The following is a 20,514-nucleotide window of genomic DNA, read 5'->3' on the forward strand; positions in this document are numbered from 1 at the left end:
GTTGTGTCCATCTCCATGCCATAGGTGAAGGTACACGGCCCACCGATCGCCCTTCCCTACCCATCGTTCCTACCCACCTATCAACCTTCCCCACTCACCAATCGACCACTCTTTACATGGCGATTTATTGGCTTCCCCAGCATCTCTCTGTCGTTGGATGAAGAGTATTGTGTTCATTTCCATGCCATAGGTGAAGGTACACGGCCCGCCGATTGTCCTTCCCGACCCATCAACCACTCTGCATATGGTGCTTCATTGGCTCCTCCAACTTCTCACTTAGAATCTTAAACTGGAAAATATTTCTCAAAAGTCCTCCAAGAACGAGGGACATTTCATGGCAGACTATGGTCCCCATCAGGTCAGCTGCCATTCCGGGGACAACTCACCCCAGGTGAAGTCCAGATGACCCAGAGAAAGATCGGGAACTTCCCTCCTTTCAGTATTGCACCGTATTGGCTGTCCATTTATAGACAGTTTGGAGTCCTACATTTTATTGGCTAACTTAAATTATTAAAGAGAAAAACTTCCAGGACCTCTAGGTCCCTTCTTTAGGCTTTAGTCAGTTCTGGAAACAGTTCCGAACCCCCCCTCCCCTCCCCCAATATTTACAGAAATACAAAGAGGAGCAATGAAATGCAATCATTGAAAAGGATAATTCACTGTTATAATAAACCCGCCTGCAGGGAAGGGATGTTTGTAGAAACTGTGCGGCTCTGACTAAAGATGAATAATTCCCTTCCTATAGGTGAAGGCCATTTACATACCTTATGAAGCCTGACTGGAATACTCCCGGGACGGTGCTGAGTGAGGCCTAGTCATCACTGCTCACCTCCTCCATCACTGGAGGGCGCTCTCAGACTCTGAGCTCAGAACTTCTACATCAGGGGAGAGGAAGAGTGTGTGAGGAGGTCTGAATCAGAGAAAGAGCGCCCTCTTGTGATGGAGGAGGGGAGCAGTGATGACTAGGCCTCACTCAGCACCGTCCCGGGAGTATTCCAATCAGGCTTCATAAGGTATATAAATGGCCTCACCTATAGGAAGGGAATTATTCATCTTTAGTCAGAGCCGCACAGTTTGTTTTTATCTATAGAAGCCCCTTATCTGCATAGGGAGTTTTGTGGTAAAGGTGAACTATCCCTTTAATAAATTACAATCAACAAAAGAAATAAAAGTATGTGAACCCTTATAAAAGTTGAAATAAAAAGTATGTGAACCCTTTTGGAATGATATGGATTTCTGTACAAATTGGTCATAAAATGTGATCTGATCTTCATCCAAGTCACAACAATAGACAATCACAGTCTGCTTAAACTAATAACACACAAAGAATTAAATGTTACCATGTTTTTATTGAACACACCATGTAAACATTCACAGTGCAGGTGGAAAAAGTATGTGAACCCTTGGATTTAATAACTGGTTGAACCCCCTTTGGCAGCAATAACTTCAACCAAACGTAGTAGTTGCAGATCAGACGTGCACAACGGTCAGGAGTAATTCTTCACCATTCCTCTTTACAGAACTGTTTCAGTTCAGCAATATTCTTGGGATGTCTGATGTGAATCGCTTTCTTGAGGTCATGCCACAGCATCTCAATCAGGTTGAGGTCAGGACTCTGACTGGGCCACTCCAGAAGGCGTATTTTCTTCTGTTTAAGCCATTCTGTTCTTGATTTACTTCTATGCTTTGGGTCGTTGTCCTGTTGCAGCACCCATCTTCTGTTGAGCTTCAGCTGGTGGACAGATGGCCTTAAGTTCTCCTGCAAAATGTCTTGATAAACTTGGGAATTCATTTTTCCTTCGATGATAGCGATCCGTCCAGGCCCAGACACAGCAAAGCAGCCCCAAACCATGATGTTCCCACCACCATACTTCACAGTTGGGATGAGGTTTTGATGTTGGTGTGCTGTGTCTCTTTTTCTCCACACATAGTGTTGTGTGTTTCTTCCAAACAACTCAACTTTGGTTTCATCTGTCCACAGAATATTTTGCCAGTACTGCTGTGGAACATCTAGGTGCTCTTGTGTAAACTGTAAATGTGCAGCAATGTTTTATTTGGATAGCAGTGTCTTCCTCTGTCGTATCCTCCCATGAAATCCATTCTTGTTTAGTGTTTTACGTACCATAGATTCGCTAACAGGGATGTTAGAATATGCCAGAGACTTTTGTAAGTCTTTAGCTGACACTCTAGGATTCTTCTTCATCTCATTGAGCAGTCTGCGCTGTGCTCTTGCAGTCACCTTTACAGGATGCCCACTCCTAGGGAGAGTAGTAGCAGTGCTGAACTTTCTCCATTTATAGACAATTTGTCTTACCGTGGACTGATGAGCAGCAAGGCTTTTGGAGATACTTTTATAACCCTTTCCAGCTTTATGCAAGTCAACAAGTCTTAATCGTAGGTCTTCTGAGAGCTCTTTTGTGTGAGGCATCATTCACATCAGGCAATGCTTCTTGTGAAAAGCAAACCCAGAACTGGTGTGTGTTTTTTATAGGGCAGGGCAGCTGTAGCCAACACCTCCAATCTCATCTCATTGATTGGACTGAAGTTGGCTGACACCTCACTCCAATTAGCTCTTGGAGATCTCATTAGTCTAGGGCAGGGGTCTTAAACTGGTGGCCTTCCAGCTATTATGAAACTACAAGTTCCATGAGGCATTGCAAGGCTGACAGGTACAAGCATGACTCCCACAGGCAGAGGGATGATGGGACTTGTAGTTCCGCAACAGCTGGAGGGCCACCAGTTTGAGACCCCTGGTCTAAGGGTTCACATACCTTTTCCACTTGCACTGTGAATGTTTACATGGTGTGTTCAGTAAAAACATGGCAACATTTAATTCTTTGTTATTAGTTTAAGCCGACTGTGATTGTCTATTGTTGTGACTTAGATGAAGATCAGATCACATTTTATCACCAATTTGTGCAGAAATCCATATCATTCCAAAAGGGTTCACATACTTTTTATTGCAACTGTAAAACCATTAATAAAATTATACAACCATTGCTGAAATAAAGCCATGTTTTCTCGGCACACATTGGGTATTAGCAGCCATTGTAATGGGTTATGTTGGCCGCACTCAGATCCAGTTTCGGCCAATCCCTGCTGAGCCGGCTGAAGTTTGAGCCGTGGGAGACCCTGGTGGTGCCACATTTCTAATTGAAAGTCAGAAGAGGCGGCAGAACATGATTGGGTGAGCAGTGACTGCAGCCTATTGGATGGAGAGATTGGTCAGGTATTCTGACCAATAGGTGGCAGTGGAGATTCCTCCATCCATGCTACTTAGATGGGGGAATGTCTTTGGAGTGTGGGAGGAAACCGGAGTCCCCGGAGGAAACCCACGCAGGCACAGGGAGAACATGCAAACTCCAGGCAGGTGGTGTCGTGCTTGGGATTCAAACCAGTTAACCTTTTTACTGCTAGGCGAGAGTGCTACCCACTACACCACTGTGCTGCCCACTACACCACTGTGCTACCCACTATACCACTGTGCTGCCCACTATACCACTGTGCTGCCCACTACACCACTGTGCTGCCCACTATACCACTGTGCTGCCCACTACACCACTGTGCTGCCCACTACACCACTGTGCTACCCACTACACCACTGTGCTGCCCACTACACCACTGTGCCGCCCCAGGATATGAGTTTATACAACAACCTATGAACACAATTCCTGCTGATGGGAGATTATCTAGAGGTGTATGCTCATGGCACCACAAATATGCTGATCAGGCATACAGGGGTGACACGAGCGCACATCCGCTAAACCAATAATGTCTTTACAGAATAAACACATCCCCCCAAACGATCGTTCTGTGAATTGCACAGGGGCCCTTTCACCAGCAGACATATCCTCACTCCGCAAACACCTCTCTCCAACCTCAGGAAGTTTTCCACTACCAAACGGATCTCAACCAGCGTCAGTCTGCTCCGGTCAGCTCTCTAGAGCGGGAGAACTAACACTGGGAGACTCTATGACAATACATATTAAATACATCTTCATAAAATTTCCACAACAATAGATGGAGCCTCCTGAGTGACTTCCCTCCATGGATCTCCATATCTCTGTGACGTCTCGTATCTCTCTTTCTCTCCTATTTTATTATATAAGAATTCAGGGCAGGTCAGGAATGCTGGGGACAGTGCGGGTGTTGCGAGCAGCTCAGACAGTACTTCTTTCAGGCAGATTGATGATGGAGACCAATGACCCGTCTCTGTGTTCTGGGTGGGGTTCCTCTTTGCAGTGACGTTCTCCGTGTTGGTATTTGTTTTGCAGAATTTGGACGGCTCGTGTATCCAGTCTGTCAACCTCATTATGGACCAGGATCAGAGAAAACAGGTCACCTTGACACAGGCAGGGGACGTCCTCGTGTATGACCAGTACAAAATCAACCTACCTTACACAGACGGTGAGATCTAGAACCTTCCATAACCAGGCTTCCAGACTACTTCCTCCCCCAAGGCCAGACATCTGAGAATATACACTGACATTATTTCATACATTGCTGCAAATGTGGTCACCCATAGCAACCAATCTGATGTCAGTTTGCTGCAGGTAGATTAGAGATAGGGATGGTGCTGGGCACTATTATGCTTTCACATCACCCAGTTTAGTCTTCTACAAATGCCACCTCCATTTTTCCACCATTTTCCGCCTGTATAGCTCAGCTCACCACCTATAGTAGTTGGAAGGTGTACAGGGATCAGAGGTCTGATGGCTCCTACATTAGATGATGAGTAGTTGGGGGGTGTACATGGATCAGAGGTCTGAGGGCTCCTACAATAGATGAGTAGTTGGGGGGTGTACATGGATCAGAGGTCTGATGGCTCCTACAATAGATGAGGAGTAGTTGGGGGATGTACAGGGATCAGAGGTCTGAGGGCTCCTACAATAGATGAGGAGTAGTTGGGGGGTGTACATGGATCAGAGGTCTGAGGGCTCCTACAATAGATGAGGAGTAGTTGGGGGTGTACAAGGATCAGAGGTCTGAGGGCTCCTACAATAGATGAGTAGTTGGGGGGTGTACATGGATCAGAGGTCTGAGGGCTCCTACAATAGATGAGGAGTAGTTGGGGGGTGTACATGGATCAGAGGTCTGAGGGCTCCTACAATAGATGAGGAGTAGTTGGGGGGTGTACAGGGATCAGAGGTCTGAGGGCTCCTACAATAGATGAGGAGTAGTTGGGGGGTGTACATGGATCAGAGGTCTGAGGGCTCCTACAATAGATGAGGAGTAGTTGGGGGTGTACAAGGATCAGAGGTCTGAGGGCTCCTACAATAGATGAGTAGTTGGGGGTGTTATGGAAATGATTAAGAGCTCCAATCGAGCCCAAGGTTATCTGCTGCTGTCTCTAATTGAAAAGTGTGGCTATGCATGCATATAAAAGTAAACACTCTGAGACACGCTCAGCTCTGTTACTTTTTACACTTCTGATTTATTCAAGGCGGTGCTAATGTTTTATACACACAAATACGTCATTGCTATGTTAGTCTAATAGGTACATCTCATTGGTTAAGATAGAAAAAGAAAATGGAGAATCTTCATAACGAGGTTTGGCTGTCTTTGGTCTTATCTTCAGTTCCGCGTTCTTCTGATGTGTGGGATGCAGGGGGTACCCGCCATCTTGAGAAAATATAGGAACAGAGCAAATCTGTATACTTATATAATGAGTAAGGAGAAAAATATGTATGCACATAAGAAAATAGACATTTTCAGATTATTATTATTATTATTTACATCACATTCCTTCACAATCACCCCTAAAATGACTATTTTCTTTTTTCTGTCCCTAATACTAAAGGTCCCACTTTGGCCTGGCCCTTCTCCTCAGCAACTCTTTTAGGCTGTATATAGAATTGGGCAGCAACTGTTCACTTCCCTCCTCGATACAGCTGGAGAGGTGCAGTCAGGCGCTATCTATCCCTATAACCCTAAAGGATTGTGAGATTATGGACAGGGAGTGACTGTAGAGGAGTGAAGGGTTTGTCATCTTCCATCATAAGGGGGTCCTCTTCTTCTTGGTGGAGAAATGTAGGTGTGCTATTGTCTACAGCCTTGCTCATTAACTTTTTTACAAAAGGTAGAATACAGCATATAATCAGGGCTAAAAGAACCAGGATTATTAATACCGTTACCCGTATCTGGGCGAGCACCTTCTGCCACCCACTCATCCAGCTAAAAGATTGATCCCATGGGTCTGTGATACCTGAGTTCTTCTTCAACTCCAATGACAGATCTTCTAATTTCTTTATAGCTAAAGTAACCTTACCATTTGGGCCAGTATTATCAGGAATGTATGTGCAGCAAGTTCCTGTTTTTTTTTATGATTTTACAAAACACCTCCTTTCCCAGCTAGCACCATGTCTAAGGCCATCCGGTCCTGGAATGTCATGTAGGAAGTGGGGGATAACTGGTCAGCAATTCCCTGGAGGGCATCTTTAGTGTAATTTACAAATCTCTGTTGGTTATAATATGTGTAGTGTCAGGTCACCTAGAGGCTGGGTGACAGATGCACACCGCTGGGATCAGGAGTGCACCGCAAGGTAGTGGACCCTACGGCTGACTGCTGCGGATTGAACCCTGGGAGGTTCAGGAAGCAGGTCTACTGGATCACTGACACAGATCCCACTGGGAGCTAGAGCATAGATTCCCCAGGGCGCGAAGTCGAAGAGCCAGCAGGTGTTCACCAGAGCCTTTAATGGTAAGGATGGACTGCGCTGCAGTCTGGCTCCAGGTCGCGGCCCCCAGGGTCTCACAGCTCACGCTCACCGTAGACTACAGGAGAAGAGGAAGGAGGCAGCAGGCTGGAACAACAAGGAAAGTAAGGTACAAGCCAAGGTCGGTAACAGGAATCAGATGTAGGAAACACAGCAAGTACACACAGAGGCTAACACACAGTGGTTGATCAGCACTGCTGGCTTACAGTGCACAGGTTAATATAGGGTTCCCTGATAGGGCCTGGGGTGGGGCCATGCTTACAGGAGAGGTTACAAAAGCAGTCAGGTGAGGGTCAGCTGGTCTCTAGAGATGAACACATGGAGACAGGTATGCTGATCGACAAACTCTATTGCATAACCATGACATGTAGTTAATCCAATCTACATTCTTGCTGACAGTTTTTATGGGGATCAGAGACTCAAAACCAGCTTTTACCTGGTCCCTGGATTTAAATTCATCAAGGACCCCCCTTGTAACCCCTATGACATGTATGTATACATGAGGATCAAAGCTTCCGGAGAGAGCTGCTCGCTTCATCCTCTGACTGTGTGCTGGGTCAGTGTATGTATCAGGGGTATCTTTGGTTAGGATATGGGGGCTTTCTATTTTCATGTTTTTTGTCTAATGCACTCTGTGGTCGCCCAGTCTGGCCCTGTGTTCCAACCCACTGGCCCCCACAGAAACCACAACTCTGTCCCCAGTAACTGTCTGTGTGGCATACATATATGTCCTTACCGTCAGGGATATCACTGTACCAATGGCATCACCATGAAGGGTCAAACGGACAAGGTACTATGTCACAGTAATCTAAGGTAAAGGTGGTCACATGTGTACCTGAAGAGTTACACCAAAATGTAATTATGTTATCATTTTTGTGATGGCCACCCCCTGGGCCCCCCCCAACCAGATCAAACAGAAAAAGGATATGCAGCACCCGAAAACACGCTCTCCTGCAGTGATAAGCGTGCATTCAGGTGTTCTTCCTGGCCAACTTGACTGAGGTGGCTGTGGTCAGCAAAACTTGGAATGGACCATCATAACTTGGCTCAAGGATCTCCAGACAGTAGTTGGTGTGTTCCTGTATCTAATTCAGGATCTGGAATGGAAGAAAACACCTGGACATGCATTCAGGTTAATTCTCGTGATAATGTGGTTACATAATTAGTCAACACATCAGACTGCAACTGTAACTGTTGTGGAAAGTAACAACCGAGTCTGGGAGCTGAACCAAACAAAATTTCATAAGGGGATAGGGCATGTTTCCCCTGGGGGTGTGTCTGACACTGAACAGGGCAATGGGCTAACTGTCTGGCCAACTCATGTTAGTCTCTTGGGCCATCTTTAACATCCTGTTTTTAGTGTCCCATTCATCCTTTCTACCTTCCCGCTACTTTGAGGGTGGTATGGGATGTGTAGTGTCAACTGAACCCCCAGTGCTGCCCAAATCTCTTTAGTAAGGGTTGCTGTTAAGGCTGGTCCCTGATCTCTCAATATCACCTCTGGGACCCCAAATCTACATACTATCTCACTCAGTAGTTTCTTAGCTGTGGTCCTGGCAGTCATGACCACTTCCACTAGGGCGTATTCGAATCTGCCACTTCTTGGCACTTGAGAATGATCAATTTGCATCCTCTGGAATGGGGTATAGGGCTTTTGCCAGGTGCTTCTTCTGTGCTTCTTCTGTGCTTCTGTGCATCCTGGGTTACATTTGGTGCAGATAATGCATGATCTGCAGAAGTTGTCGGTCAGTGGAGTAACTCTTGGTGCAACACTTGTTGATAAGAGAGTTCATAAAAGTCTTTGTCAAGTGGGCAGCTCCATGTGCCCATTGCACCACGGCTGGGTACATACTCCTGGGTGGACAAGGCTTCTTGTTGCACTCGAATAGTCCATTTCTGAGAGTTGCTCCTCTCCGTTTCCAGCTTTCCTTCTTATCCGGACTTGTTGTTTCCTGTAGTTCTTTTAGATAAACTCTGTCCACTGGGAAAGTCTGTAAGGTAAGCACGGGGTGATCTTCTTCTACCACCCTGCTGTCCACTTCCCGTGGACCACCAGCTGTCTGTTTGGCAGCTGAATTGGCTAGATGATTGCCTTAAGCTTCCTTTGAGTTCAGTTTTTTTGTGTGCTTTTACTCAGAATAGTCACTTGGGTTGTGAGAAGCAAGGCATCAATCAAGTTTTCACAGGTGTTCCTGCAGCCATCAGGAATCCTCTGTCCTAGATAACACCATTATCATGGGCAATGCTGAAAGCATATCTTGAGTCCATATGAATGTTGGCTCTTTTTCCCTCTGCCCATTTACATGCTGTAGTAAGTGCTTACAGCTCTGCCTCCTGTGCAGACATCACCGGTGGTAAGGCTTCAGCTTGTAGAACAGTGTTTTCAGTGGTGACCGCGTGTCCTGTGTGGTCATGGGGTGACAAGTCAAGACTCTACTCCTCCTCCTCCTTTCCCCCCTCGAGAAGTGGAAGAAGGGTGGTAGGGTTCAGTGTTTGACAACTTAATAGGGTAATGCTGTCCAGTAGGAGGGAACACAGGAGTCTCAAGTGTCTGGTAGTAGACTAGTGTTTCGGCTGGATCTTGGTTGAATATGGCAACAACGTCATGGGGGGCAAGCACAACGAGGCAGTGTCCGAGGACCAAGTTTAAAGTTTTGTCAAGCAAGGCTTATGTAGCAAATCCAGCTCGCAGACACAATAGGCCTCCTCTTGCTACCGCATCCAGCCGACAGGAATAATATCCTATGGGGCGTAGGCTGATGCCGTGTGATTGGGTGAGTACACCTGCAGCATGTCCCAGACGTTCGGATACAAGGAACTTGAGCGTTTTGCCGTAGGCTGGGAGGCCTAGCGCCGGGGGTGGCGCACTTAAAGGCTTCAAACTTTAGATATTTCTTCAGGAGACATCTGGAAGGGGTCTGATTGCAGAGCATCAGTAGGAAGGCTTCTGGAATCCATGCTCTGCACTAGGAAATTAGTCCAAGGAAAATGACAGGTGTTGAGCACCACTGCAATTTGGGCTTTGAGGCTCTGCAGCCCTGGTTGGCAAGATAGCACAACAGGCTTTCTGAGGTGACTTTAACAGGGGGTAAGTCAGCTGCACAAAGGAGAAGGTCATCAACATGTTGGAAGAGAATCACTTCCGGGTGTTCCTCTTGTCATGTGTCAAGGATGATAGCCATAGCTTTTGCAAACTGGCTTGGAAAGTTCTGTGCCCCTTGTGGCACAACTGTTTAGGTATGTTGCCGTTTCTTTCCGTGGATGAATGCGAAAAGGTACCAGCAGGAGGGGTGAGGGTGGACACTGAAGAAAGCGTTTGTAAGGTCCACCTCTGTGAGGTATTTTGCAGTCAAAGGCATCCACAGCAGGTACCTGGTTCTCCTTTAGGATTCTCTTCTTGGGGTTATTGTGGTTTCCGGGGCAATGAAGCGCCCTCTTTTAGCTTGACTGAAACTGGTGGCACCTTTAAGTGACCGTTGTCTTCCGGTCCTGTGGACCATAGGCACGCAGGGATTCTGTCAAGTACTTCCTGCAGTATTGAACTTGAAGTTTTTGCTTCATTAAGTGTCATCAGGAGAGGCAGAGAACACAAAGCAGATTAGTCTTCTAAAGATAGGGGAGTATGTAACTTCATCCCCCCTTCAGGCGTGTCCTGATTGAGGCCTGTAGTCTGGACAACACATCAGCTCCTAGTAGATTCAAGGGACATGTAGAGGACACCACAAATCTGGCAAGCAAATAAGGAAGTGGACTGGAGCGGGGCACCCCATCCATTCCTACGCAGGAAACATCAATAGTGGAAAGGAAAGAATTATTAGGCAGGTTCACCGCCCTCAACACACTTTTGGCTGCACCCCTGTCAATGAGGAAAGTGGTAGGTTTTTCGTCTGGGACATCTTGGGGCTCTGCATTCTTTTCTGAAGTGACCCCGTTTCCCACAGTTGTAACAGGTGATCCTTTCCCTGGTATTGGGCAGTGGTGGTGGACTAGTGTAGGCGGGATCTTCGTCATGGGTTACCATGAGGGGCGTTGGTTTTTTACCTTTTTGATTTTCTATACCTCTGGTCACCAACAATAAATCAGACATTTTCATTGAGTGGTATTCAGGGCGGGCCACCATCAGGCCTTTTCTGATATCCTCTCTGAGCCCTGAAACAAAAGCAGTTGATAACATGTGTGTGTGTGCCTTTATGAGTCTAGCATGATACTTCTTCACAGACTCCCCTTTATCTTGGGTAATATCTTGGATTGTGGCGGTCTGATCCGTCAACTTCTCCTTTGCCCAGTCGTGGAGTTGTGCACAGAACTCCACGCTTGAGGTGTAGGAAGTGGCACTTGTCAGACAGGCATCATTGAAGGCCGTCTGCATGACCAGCCAAAAGACATGTCCTGCTTTGATTTGGCATAGGCTGATCAAGTCTCTCCAGGCAGCTGAGTAAGTTTCTTGTATCTGCACTATCCTGTGGTAGAAGGGAATTGGCTGCTTCTCTGGGTCAGGCAGACTTGTCACTACGGCCTCTGCTTGTGATGGAGTAAAAGCGACATACATCACTGGCACCCCTTCTGGTAACCGAGACTGTTGTTGGGGCGGGGGCTAGCAAGAGGCACTGTTCCTTACGGTTGCCAGCATGTGTTTGAGATCCTCTCGGAACTGAGAGTCTGGAGCCGGATTGGGGGTTAAATCAGTGGGTGGCTTTGCTGCCTGCTGTTGGGCTTCCCACTCAGATGCTTCTTCATCATTAACATATCCGGCCTGGGAATGTGATGCTCCCGTATTGGGGAAGACAGGTGTGTGGTATGAACCATCCTGGTTTAAAACAGGAAGGGCTGGGTACAGGCTGTTTAAGCTTACTGGGTGTACCAAGATGGCCGCCGGCAGGAAGTGCACTGGACTGGGTAGAAAGTGAAGGCATGGGTGCACTAAGATGGCCGCCGGGCTGAGTTGTCACAGTGGGTTGTGCTTGGGTGGTGAGAAAGGAGTGGTTGTTAGACGGAGGGCAGTGCTGTCCCTCCCCTCCTTTGTTTCAAGTTCCAACATATCATCAGCTCTGTGATACACATACATAATACAATCGCCATCTTTCTTAACTTCCTTTATCCAATTTTCTTTATCACACAGGATTTTTCTCCCTGTTTCTTCAGCAACATAACTTTCGCCACTTCTTTCAACTTTGTTAACTATTTCAACATCTTATCTCCTCTTCACTATCACATTCTTTTCTCTCTCTGTTTCTCGGCTAACGGCTTGAGAGGAGAATACATACAACCAAGGGGTTAATATTTTTTCTCAGTGTTCTTATCAACAAATTCCTTGGGTGGGAGCACATAAAATTGCGCTCCTAGCTTCTACTGTTTGCTATAACCCTGTAATGTACGGTTAATCTCAGAACAAGAACAAACACATCAGGGGTAGTGAGGAGCAACGGCCCGCGACCCAACAGATCCCCCGGGCAGCCCCCCCTCCGACCTTAACCAGTCCCCAACCCCTCTCGTGTTTAGCAAACAGTAAACCACAAATACACTCATGACAGGACATTACACCTGCCACTCTTCGAACTGCAAAATTTCAGCAGGCTAAGATAACCCCAGGGGCAGACAACTCCCCTTAAACCCAGTTAAAGGCCGTCATTACAGTTACTCCCAGAGGCCGACAGCTCATCTGGGGTTGAGACATCTGTAATGCTTTCAGACTGCAACGCCAGCAGCTGAGATAACCCTCAAAGATTCGACGAACCCAGAGTAACCCGTCCCATAACCGACTGCCACAATAACCCATCTCACTCCAGAGGCCGACAGCTCATCTGGAGATGAGAACACACATGTAGCACTTTTAGACTGCTGAGTTTCGTAGCCCAAAGAATGGCAGACAGTGAACAAATACAGACAGCAGAAACCCATTGGCAGGTTCCTTAAAACAACCTCAGGCGAGGAAATACCTGCCTCTAAGACAGTCTCAGCATACCGACAGAATCCAGCCGTCAACCGAAAGATAAGAAAGTCGTACAGTGGTAAGAATATAAATAAGACTTACCGGTACTGTTAGGGCTGCGCAAACCCCCTCTTATCAATCAATTAACGCTCGAATGCTTATCGCGGTATGGCTTCGACTGTAGCCTGAGGTCCCGGGTTTCGGCACCAGCTGTTATGGAAATGATTAAGAGCTCCAATCGAGCCCAAGGTTATCTGCTGCTGTCTCTAATTGAAAAGTGTGGATATGCATGCATATAAAAGTAAACACTCTGAGACACGCTCAGCTCTGTTACTTCTTACACTTCTAATTTATTCAAGGCGGTGCTAATGTTTTATACACACAAATACGTCATTGCTATGTTAGTCTAATAGGTACATCTCATTGGTTACGATAGAAAAAGAAAATGGAGAATCTTCATAACGAGGTCTGGCTGTCCTTGGTTTTATCTTCAGTTCCGCGTTCTTCTGATGTGTGGGATGCAGGGGGTACCCGCCATCTTGAGAAAATATAGGAACAGAGCAAATCTGTATACTTATATAATGAGTAAGGAGAAAAATATGTATGCACATAAGAAAATAGACATTTTCAGATTATTATTATTATTATTTACATCACATTCCTTCACAGGGGGTGTACAAGGATCAGAGGTCTGAGGGCTCCTACAATAGATAAGAAGTAGTTGGGGGGGGGAGGTAAACATGGATCAGAGGTCTGAGGCCTCCTACAATAGATGAGGAGTAGTTGGGCGTGTACATGGATAAGAGGTCTGAGAGCTTCTACAATAGATGAGTGGTTGGGGGTGTACATGGATCAGAGGTCTTTGAGCTCCTACAATAGTAGAGGAGTAGTTGGGGGCTGTACGTGGATCAGAGGTCTGAGGGCTCCTACATTAGATGAGGAGTAGTTGGGGGGTGTACATGGATCAGAGGTATGAGGGCTCCTACAATAGATGAGGAGTAGTTGGGGGGTGTACATGGATCAGAGGTCTGAGGCCTCCTACATTAGATGAGGAATAGTTGGGGGGTGTACGTGGATCAGAGGTCTGAGGGCTCCTACAATAGATAAGGAGTAGTTGGGGGGGTGTGTACAGGGATCAGAGGTCTGAGGCTTCCTACAATAGATGAGGAGTAGTTGGGGGGTGTACATGGATCAGAGGTCTGAGGGCTCCTACATTAGATGAGGAGTAGTTGGGGGGTGTACATGGATCAGAGGTCTGAGGGCTCCTACAATAGATGAGGAGTAGTTGGGGGATGTACATTGATCAGAGGTCTCAGGGCTCCTACAATAGATGAGGAGTAGTTGGGGGGTGTACATGGATCAGAGGTCTGAGGGCTCCTACATTAGATGAGGAATAGTTGGGGGGTGTACATGGATCAGAGGTCTGAGGGCTCCTACAATAGATGATGAGTAGTTGGGGGGGTGTACATGGATCAGAGGTCTGAGGGCTCCTACAATAGATGAGGAGTAGTTGGGGGATGTACAGGGATCAGAGGTCTCAGGGCTCCTACAATAGATGAGGAGTAGTTGGGGGGTGTACATGGATCAGAGGTCTGAGGGCTCCTACAATAGATGAGGAGTAGTTGGGGGATGTACAGGGATCAGAGGTCTCAGGGCTCCTACAATAGATGAGGAGTAGTTGGGGGGTGTACAGGGATCAGAGGTCTGAGGGCTCCTACAATAGATGAGGAGTAGTTGGGCGGGGGGTGTACATGGATCGGAGGTCTGAGGGCTCCTACAATAGATGATGAGTAGTTGGGGGGGGTGTACATGGATCGGAGGTCTGAGGGCTCCTACAATAGATGACGAGTAGTTGGGGGGGTGTACATGGATCGGAGGTCTGAGGGCTCCTACAATAGATGATGAGTAGTTGGGGGGGGTGTACATGGATCGGAGGTCTAAGGGCTCCTACAATAGATGATGAGTAGTTGGGGGGGGTGTACATGATTCGGAGGTCTGAGGGCTCCTACAATAGATGATGAGTAGTTGGGGGGGGTGTACATGGATCGGAGGTCTGAGGGCTCCTACAATAGATGATGAGTAGTTGGGGGGGTGTGTACATGGATCGGAGGTCTAAGGGCTCCTACAATAGATGATGAGTAGTTGGGGGGGGTGTACATGGATCAGAGGTCTGAGGGTTCCTACAATAGATGATGAGTAGTTGGGGGGGGTGTACATGGATCGGAGGTCTGAGGGCTCCTACAATAGATGATGAGTAGTTGGGGGGGTGTACATGGATCGGAGGTCTAAGGGCTCCTACAATAGATGATGAGTAGTTGGGGGGGGGTGTACATGGATCGGAGGTCTGAGGGCTCCTACAATAGAAGAGGACATTTCACTTCTCTTGTTTTTTGCCCCTCTGGACACATTTTTAGGGGAATTCCCTCATTTTCACCATTCTGCCTGTTTTTCAGACGTGTTCCAGGTGAGGAAACTCTCATCGGTCTTTGTACAAGTGAAGACGGACATCGGCCTGCAGCTGCTGTATGACCGGCAGGGTCTGCGCCTCTATCTCCAGCTGGATGGACACTGGAAGGACAACACGGCCGGCCTTTGTGGGACCTTCAATGACAACACGCAGGATGACTTTCTGTACGTGCCTCGTGTTGTATTCAGTTTTCAAGTGAAGAGTCAGAGCCAGGGGGTCCTTCTATTAGGGGGTTCATACTTCTATACAGGAGTCCATAAATCTATAATAGGGTCCATACTTGTAACGTAGACCCCTATCATACTTCTTTAAGATGGGGTCTATACTTCTATAAAGGGGGTCCATACTTCTATAATAGGGTCCATATTTCTATACAGGAATCCATACTTGTAAGGTAGGGTGGTGGTGGGGGGGTTCCATAAATCTGTATGGTGGGGGTCCATACTTCAATTAATATGGGAATCGCTGTCTTCCCGGACACATTCTGTGTATCTCTGTTCAGCAGGAGATGCTGACTGCCCTTCCTCTTCTCTGATTCAATGACATCATTCTAATCTGTCAATTTCCTTCCATGGACCTTTTTCTTATAACGTGTGGTAGAAGCTGACGCACATTTTCATGTTTTGTGGTGCAGGTCTCCAGTCGGGGTTCCGGAAAGTACTCCGCAGCTGTTTGGGTATTCCTGGAAGACGTCATCCGCCTGCAGAGTGGAGTATCCTCCATCCCCCCTGGACCCCTGCGATGTCCACTTACAGGCAGGTAGGCATTGATCCTCTAATTTTAGGCCATAGCCCCCCAACCTTCTCAGAATGCTGGAGGTTCTCCGATAACCGGCTACGGCCCAAAACTCTAAATTATAATCTATAAATGATATTCATAACTCCGCCCTCATCAGCAGCAAATCAGATCTCTCCGGATTCCGGGGTCAGAGATTATTGGGAGGAAATGTTCCTGAATAGCTGAGAAGTCCTCTTGTTGTGGGTGGGGGTTGTGACTTATGGTTACCCATTGGTCCTCTGTACTGCCCCCTTCAGATGGAGGAAAATCATTGCAGCCAGTGGGTGGAGATTCTTTATCAAAGCTGGAAAAGAAAAGTTTCTGTTTTTTATAGGTGTAAAATATAGTCATAGGTCAGATTGGATAAAATGGAGCAAAGAAAAAAAATTCCCCACTAAACTCCTCCCTCCTGTATGGTGAGCCCCTCCCCTCCTGTATGGTGAGCCCCTCCCCTCCTGTATGGTGAGTCCCTCCCCTTCTGTATGGTGAGCCCCTCCCCTCCTGTATGATAAACCCCTCCCCTCCTGTATGATGAGCCCCTCCCCTCCTGTATGGTGAGCCCATCCCCTCCTATATGGTGAACCCCTCCCCTCCTGTATGGTGATCCCCTCCCCTCCTGTATGGTGATCCCATCCCCTCCCCTCCTGTATGGTGAGACCCTCCCCTCCTGTATGGTGAACCCCTCCCCTCCTGTATGGTGAACCCCTCCCCTCCTGTATGGTGAGCCCATCCCCTCCCCCCCTGTATGGTGAGCCCCTCCCCTCCTGTATGGTGAGCCCCTCCCCTCCTGTATGGTGAGCCCCTCCCCTCCTGTATAGTGAGCCCCTCCCCTTCTGTATGGTGAGCCCATCCCCTCCCCCCTGTATGGTGAGCCCCTCCCCTCCTGTATGGTGAGCCCCTCCCCTCCCCTCTCCTCCTGTATGGTGAGCCCCTCCCCTCCTGTATGGTGAGCCCATCCCCTCCCCTCTCCTCCTGTATGGAGAGCCCCTCCCCTCCTGTATGGTGAGCCCCTCCCCTCCTGTATGGTGAGCCCATCCCCTCCTGTATGATGAGCCCCTCCCCTCCTGTATGATGAGCCCCTCCCCTCCTGTATGGTGAGCCCATCCCCTCCCCTCTCCTCCTGTATGGAGAGCCCCTCCCCTCCTGTATGGTGAGCCCCTCCCCTCCTGTATGGTGAGCCCATCCCCTCCTGTATGATGAGCCCCTCCCCTCCTGTATGGTGAGCCCCTCCCCTCCTGTATGGTGAGCCCCTCCCCTCCCCTCTCCTCCTGTATGGAGAGCCCCTCCCCTCCTGTATGGTGAGCCCCTCCCCTCCTGTATGGTGAGCCCATCCCCTCCTGTATGATGAGCCCCTCCCCTCCTGTATGATGAGCCCCTCCCCTCCTGTATGGTGAGCCCCTCCCCTCCTGTATGGTGAGCCCATCCCCTCCTGTATGATGAGCCCCTCCCCTCCTGTATGATGAGCCCCTCCCCTCCTGTATGATGAGCCCCTCCCCTCCTGTATGGTGAGCCCCTCCCCTCCTGTATGGTGAGCCCCTCCCCTCCTGTATGGTGAGCCCCTCCCCTCCTGTATGGTGAGCCCCTCCCCTCCTGCATGGTGAGCCCCTCCCCTCCTGTATGGCGAGCCCCTCCCCTCCTGTATGGTGAGCCCCTCCCCTCCTGTATAGTGAGCCCCTCCCCTCCTGTATGGTGAGCCCCTCCCCTCCTGTATGGTGAGCCCCTCCCCTTCTGTATGGTGAACCCATCCCCTCCCCTCCTGTATGGTGAGCCCCTCCCCTCCTGTATGGTGAGTCCCTCCCCTTCTGTATGGTGAGCCCCTCCCCTCCTGTATGATAAACCCCTCCCCTCCTATATGAGGAGCCCCTCCCCTCCTGTATGGTGAGCCCATCCCCTCCTATATGGTGAACCCCTCCCCTCCTGTATGGCGAGCCCCTCCCCTCCTGTATGGTGAGCCCCTCCCCTCCTGTATAGTGAGCCCCTCCCCTCCTGTATGGTGATCCCCTCCCCTCCTGTATGGTGATCCCATCCCCTCCCCTCCTGTATGGTGAGACCCTCCCCTCCTGTATGGTGAACCCCTCCCCTCCTGTATGGTGAGCCCCTCCCCTCCTGTATGGTGAGCCCATCCCCTCCCCTCCTGTATGGTGAGCCCCTCCCCTCTCCTCCTGTATGATGAGCCCCTCCCCTCCTGTATGGTGAGCCCCTCCCCTCCTGTATGGTGAGCCCCTCCCCTCCTGTATAGTGAGCCCCCTCCCCTTCTGTATGGTGAGCCCATCCCCTCCCCCCTGTATGGTGAGCCCCTCCCCTCCTGTATGGTGAGCCCCTCCCCTCCCCTCCTGTATGGTGAGCCCCTCCCCTCCTGTATGGTGAGCCCATCCCCTCCCCTCTCCTCCTGTATGGAGAGCCCCTCCCCTCCTGTATGGTGAGCCCCTCCCCTCCTGTATGGTGAGCCCCTCCCCTCCCCTCCCCTCCTGTATGATGAGCCCCTCCCCTCCTGTATGATGAGCCCCTCCCCTCCTGTATGGTGAGCCCCTCCCCTCCTGTATGGTGAGCCCATCCCCCTCCCCTCCCCTCCTGTATGGTGAGCCCCTCCCCTCCTGTATGGTGAGCCCCTCCCCTCCTGTATGGTGAGCCCCTCCCCTCCTGTATGGTGAGCCCCTCCCCTCCTGTATGGTGAGCCCATCCCCTCCTGTATGGTGAGCCCCTCCCCTCCTGTATGGTGAGCCCATCCCCTCCTGTATGATGAGCCCCTCCCCTCCTGTATGATGAGCCCCTCCCCTCCTGTATGGTGAGCCCCTCCCCTCCTGTATGGTGAGCCCATCCCCTCCCCTCTCCTCCTGTATGGAGAGCCCCTCCCCTCCTGTATGGTGAGCCCCTCCCCTCCTGTATGGTGAGCCCATCCCCTCCTGTATGATGAGCCCCTCCCCTCCTGTATGGTGAGCCCCTCCCCTCCTGTATGGTGAGCCCATCCCCTCCCCTCTCCTCCTGTATGGAGAGCCCCTCCCCTCCTGTATGGTGAGCCCCTCCCCTCCTGTATGGTGAGCCCATCCCCTCCTGTATGGTGAGCCCATCCCCTCCTGTATGATGAGCCCCTCCCCTCCTGTATGATGAGCCCCTCCCCTCCTGTATGGTGAGCCCCTCCCCTCCTGTATAGTGAGCCCCTCCCCGTCTGTATGGTGAGCCCCTCCCTCCTGTATGGTGAGCCCATCCCCTCCCCTCCTGTATGGTCAGCACCTCCCCTCCTGTATGGTGAGCCCCCTCCCCTCCTGTATGGTGAGTCCCTCCCCTTCTGTATGGTGAGCCCCCTCCCCTCCTATATGATAAACCCCTCCCCTCCTGTATGATGAGCCCCTCCCCTCCTGTATGGTGAGCCCAATCCCCTCCTGTATGGTGAACCCCTCCCCTCCTGTATGGTGAACCCCTCCCCTCCTGTATGGTGAGCCCATCCCCTCCCCTCCTGTATAGTGAGCCCCTCCCCTCCTGTATGGTGAGCCCCTCCCCTCCTGTATAGTGAGCCCCTCCCCTTCTGTATGGTGAGCCCCTCCCCTCCTGTATGGTGAGCCCATCCCCTCCTGTATGATGAGCCCCTCCCCTCCTGTATGGTGAGCCCCTCCCCTCCTGTATGGTGAGCCCATCCCCTCCCCTCTCCTCCTGTATGGAGAGCCCCTCCCCTCCTGTATGGTGAGCCCCTCCCCTCCTGTATGGTGAGCCCCTCCCCTCCTGTATGGTGAGCCCATCCCCTCCCCTCTCCTCCTGTATGGAGAGCCCCTCCCCTCCTGTATGGTGAGCCCCTCCCCTCCTGTATGGTGAGCCCATCCCCTCCTGTATGATGAGCCCCTCCCCTCCTGTATGATGAGCCCCTCCCCTCCTGTATGGTGAGCCCCTCCCCTCCTGTATGGTGAGCCCCTCCCCTCCTGTATGGTGAGCCCCTCCCCTCCTGTATGGTGAGCCCCTCCCCTCCTGCATGGCGAGCCCCTCCCCTCCTGTATGGTGAGCCCCTCCCCTCCTGTATAGTGAGCCCCTCCCCTCCTGTATGGTGAGCCCCTCCCCTCCTGTATGGTGAGCCCCTCCCCTTCTGTATGGTGAACCCATCCCTCCCCTCCTGTATGGTGAGCCCCTCCCCTCCCATCTCCTCCTGTATGATGAGCCCCTCCCCTCCTGTATGGTGAGCCCCTCCCCTCCTGTATAGTGAGCCCCTCCCCTTCTGTATGGTGAGCCCATCCCCTCCCCTCCTGTATGGTGAGCCCCTCCCCTCCTGTATAGTGAGCCCCTCCCCTTCTGTATGGTGAGCCCCTCCCCTCCTGTATGGTGAGCACATCCCCTCCCCTCCTGTATGGTGAGACCCTCCCCTCCTGTATTGTGAACCCCTCCCCTCCTGTATGGTGAGCCCCTCCCCTCCTGTATGGTGAGCCCATCCCCTCCCCTCCCCTCCTGTATAGTGAGCCCCCTCCCCTTCTGTATGGTGAGCCCATTCCCCTCCCCTCCTGTATGGTCAGCACCTCCCCTCCTGTATGGTGAGCCCCTCCCCTCCTGTATGGTGAGTCCCTCCCCTTCTGTATGGTGAGCCCCTCCCCTCCTATATGATAAACCCCTCCCCCTCCTGTATGATGAGCCCCTCCCCTCCTGTA

General features: G+C 50.3%; 1 protein-coding gene across 1 annotated transcript in view; it reads left to right on the forward strand.

The window, feature by feature from the left end:
* The window catches only part of OTOG (otogelin), a 310,396-nt gene that overhangs the window by 54,798 nt on the left and 235,084 nt on the right, over positions 1-20,514 (forward strand). The window contains exons 14-16 of the mRNA XM_073605993.1: positions 4,275-4,407; positions 15,099-15,276; positions 15,747-15,871. Of these exons, the coding sequence (XP_073462094.1) occupies positions 4,275-4,407; positions 15,099-15,276; positions 15,747-15,871 (436 nt within the window). The remainder of the gene's footprint in view (positions 1-4,274; positions 4,408-15,098; positions 15,277-15,746; positions 15,872-20,514) is intronic.

This window comes from Aquarana catesbeiana, linkage group LG11 (assembly GCF_042186555.1).
Source record: "Aquarana catesbeiana isolate 2022-GZ linkage group LG11, ASM4218655v1, whole genome shotgun sequence".
Taxonomy (NCBI): domain Eukaryota; kingdom Metazoa; phylum Chordata; class Amphibia; order Anura; family Ranidae; genus Aquarana; species Aquarana catesbeiana.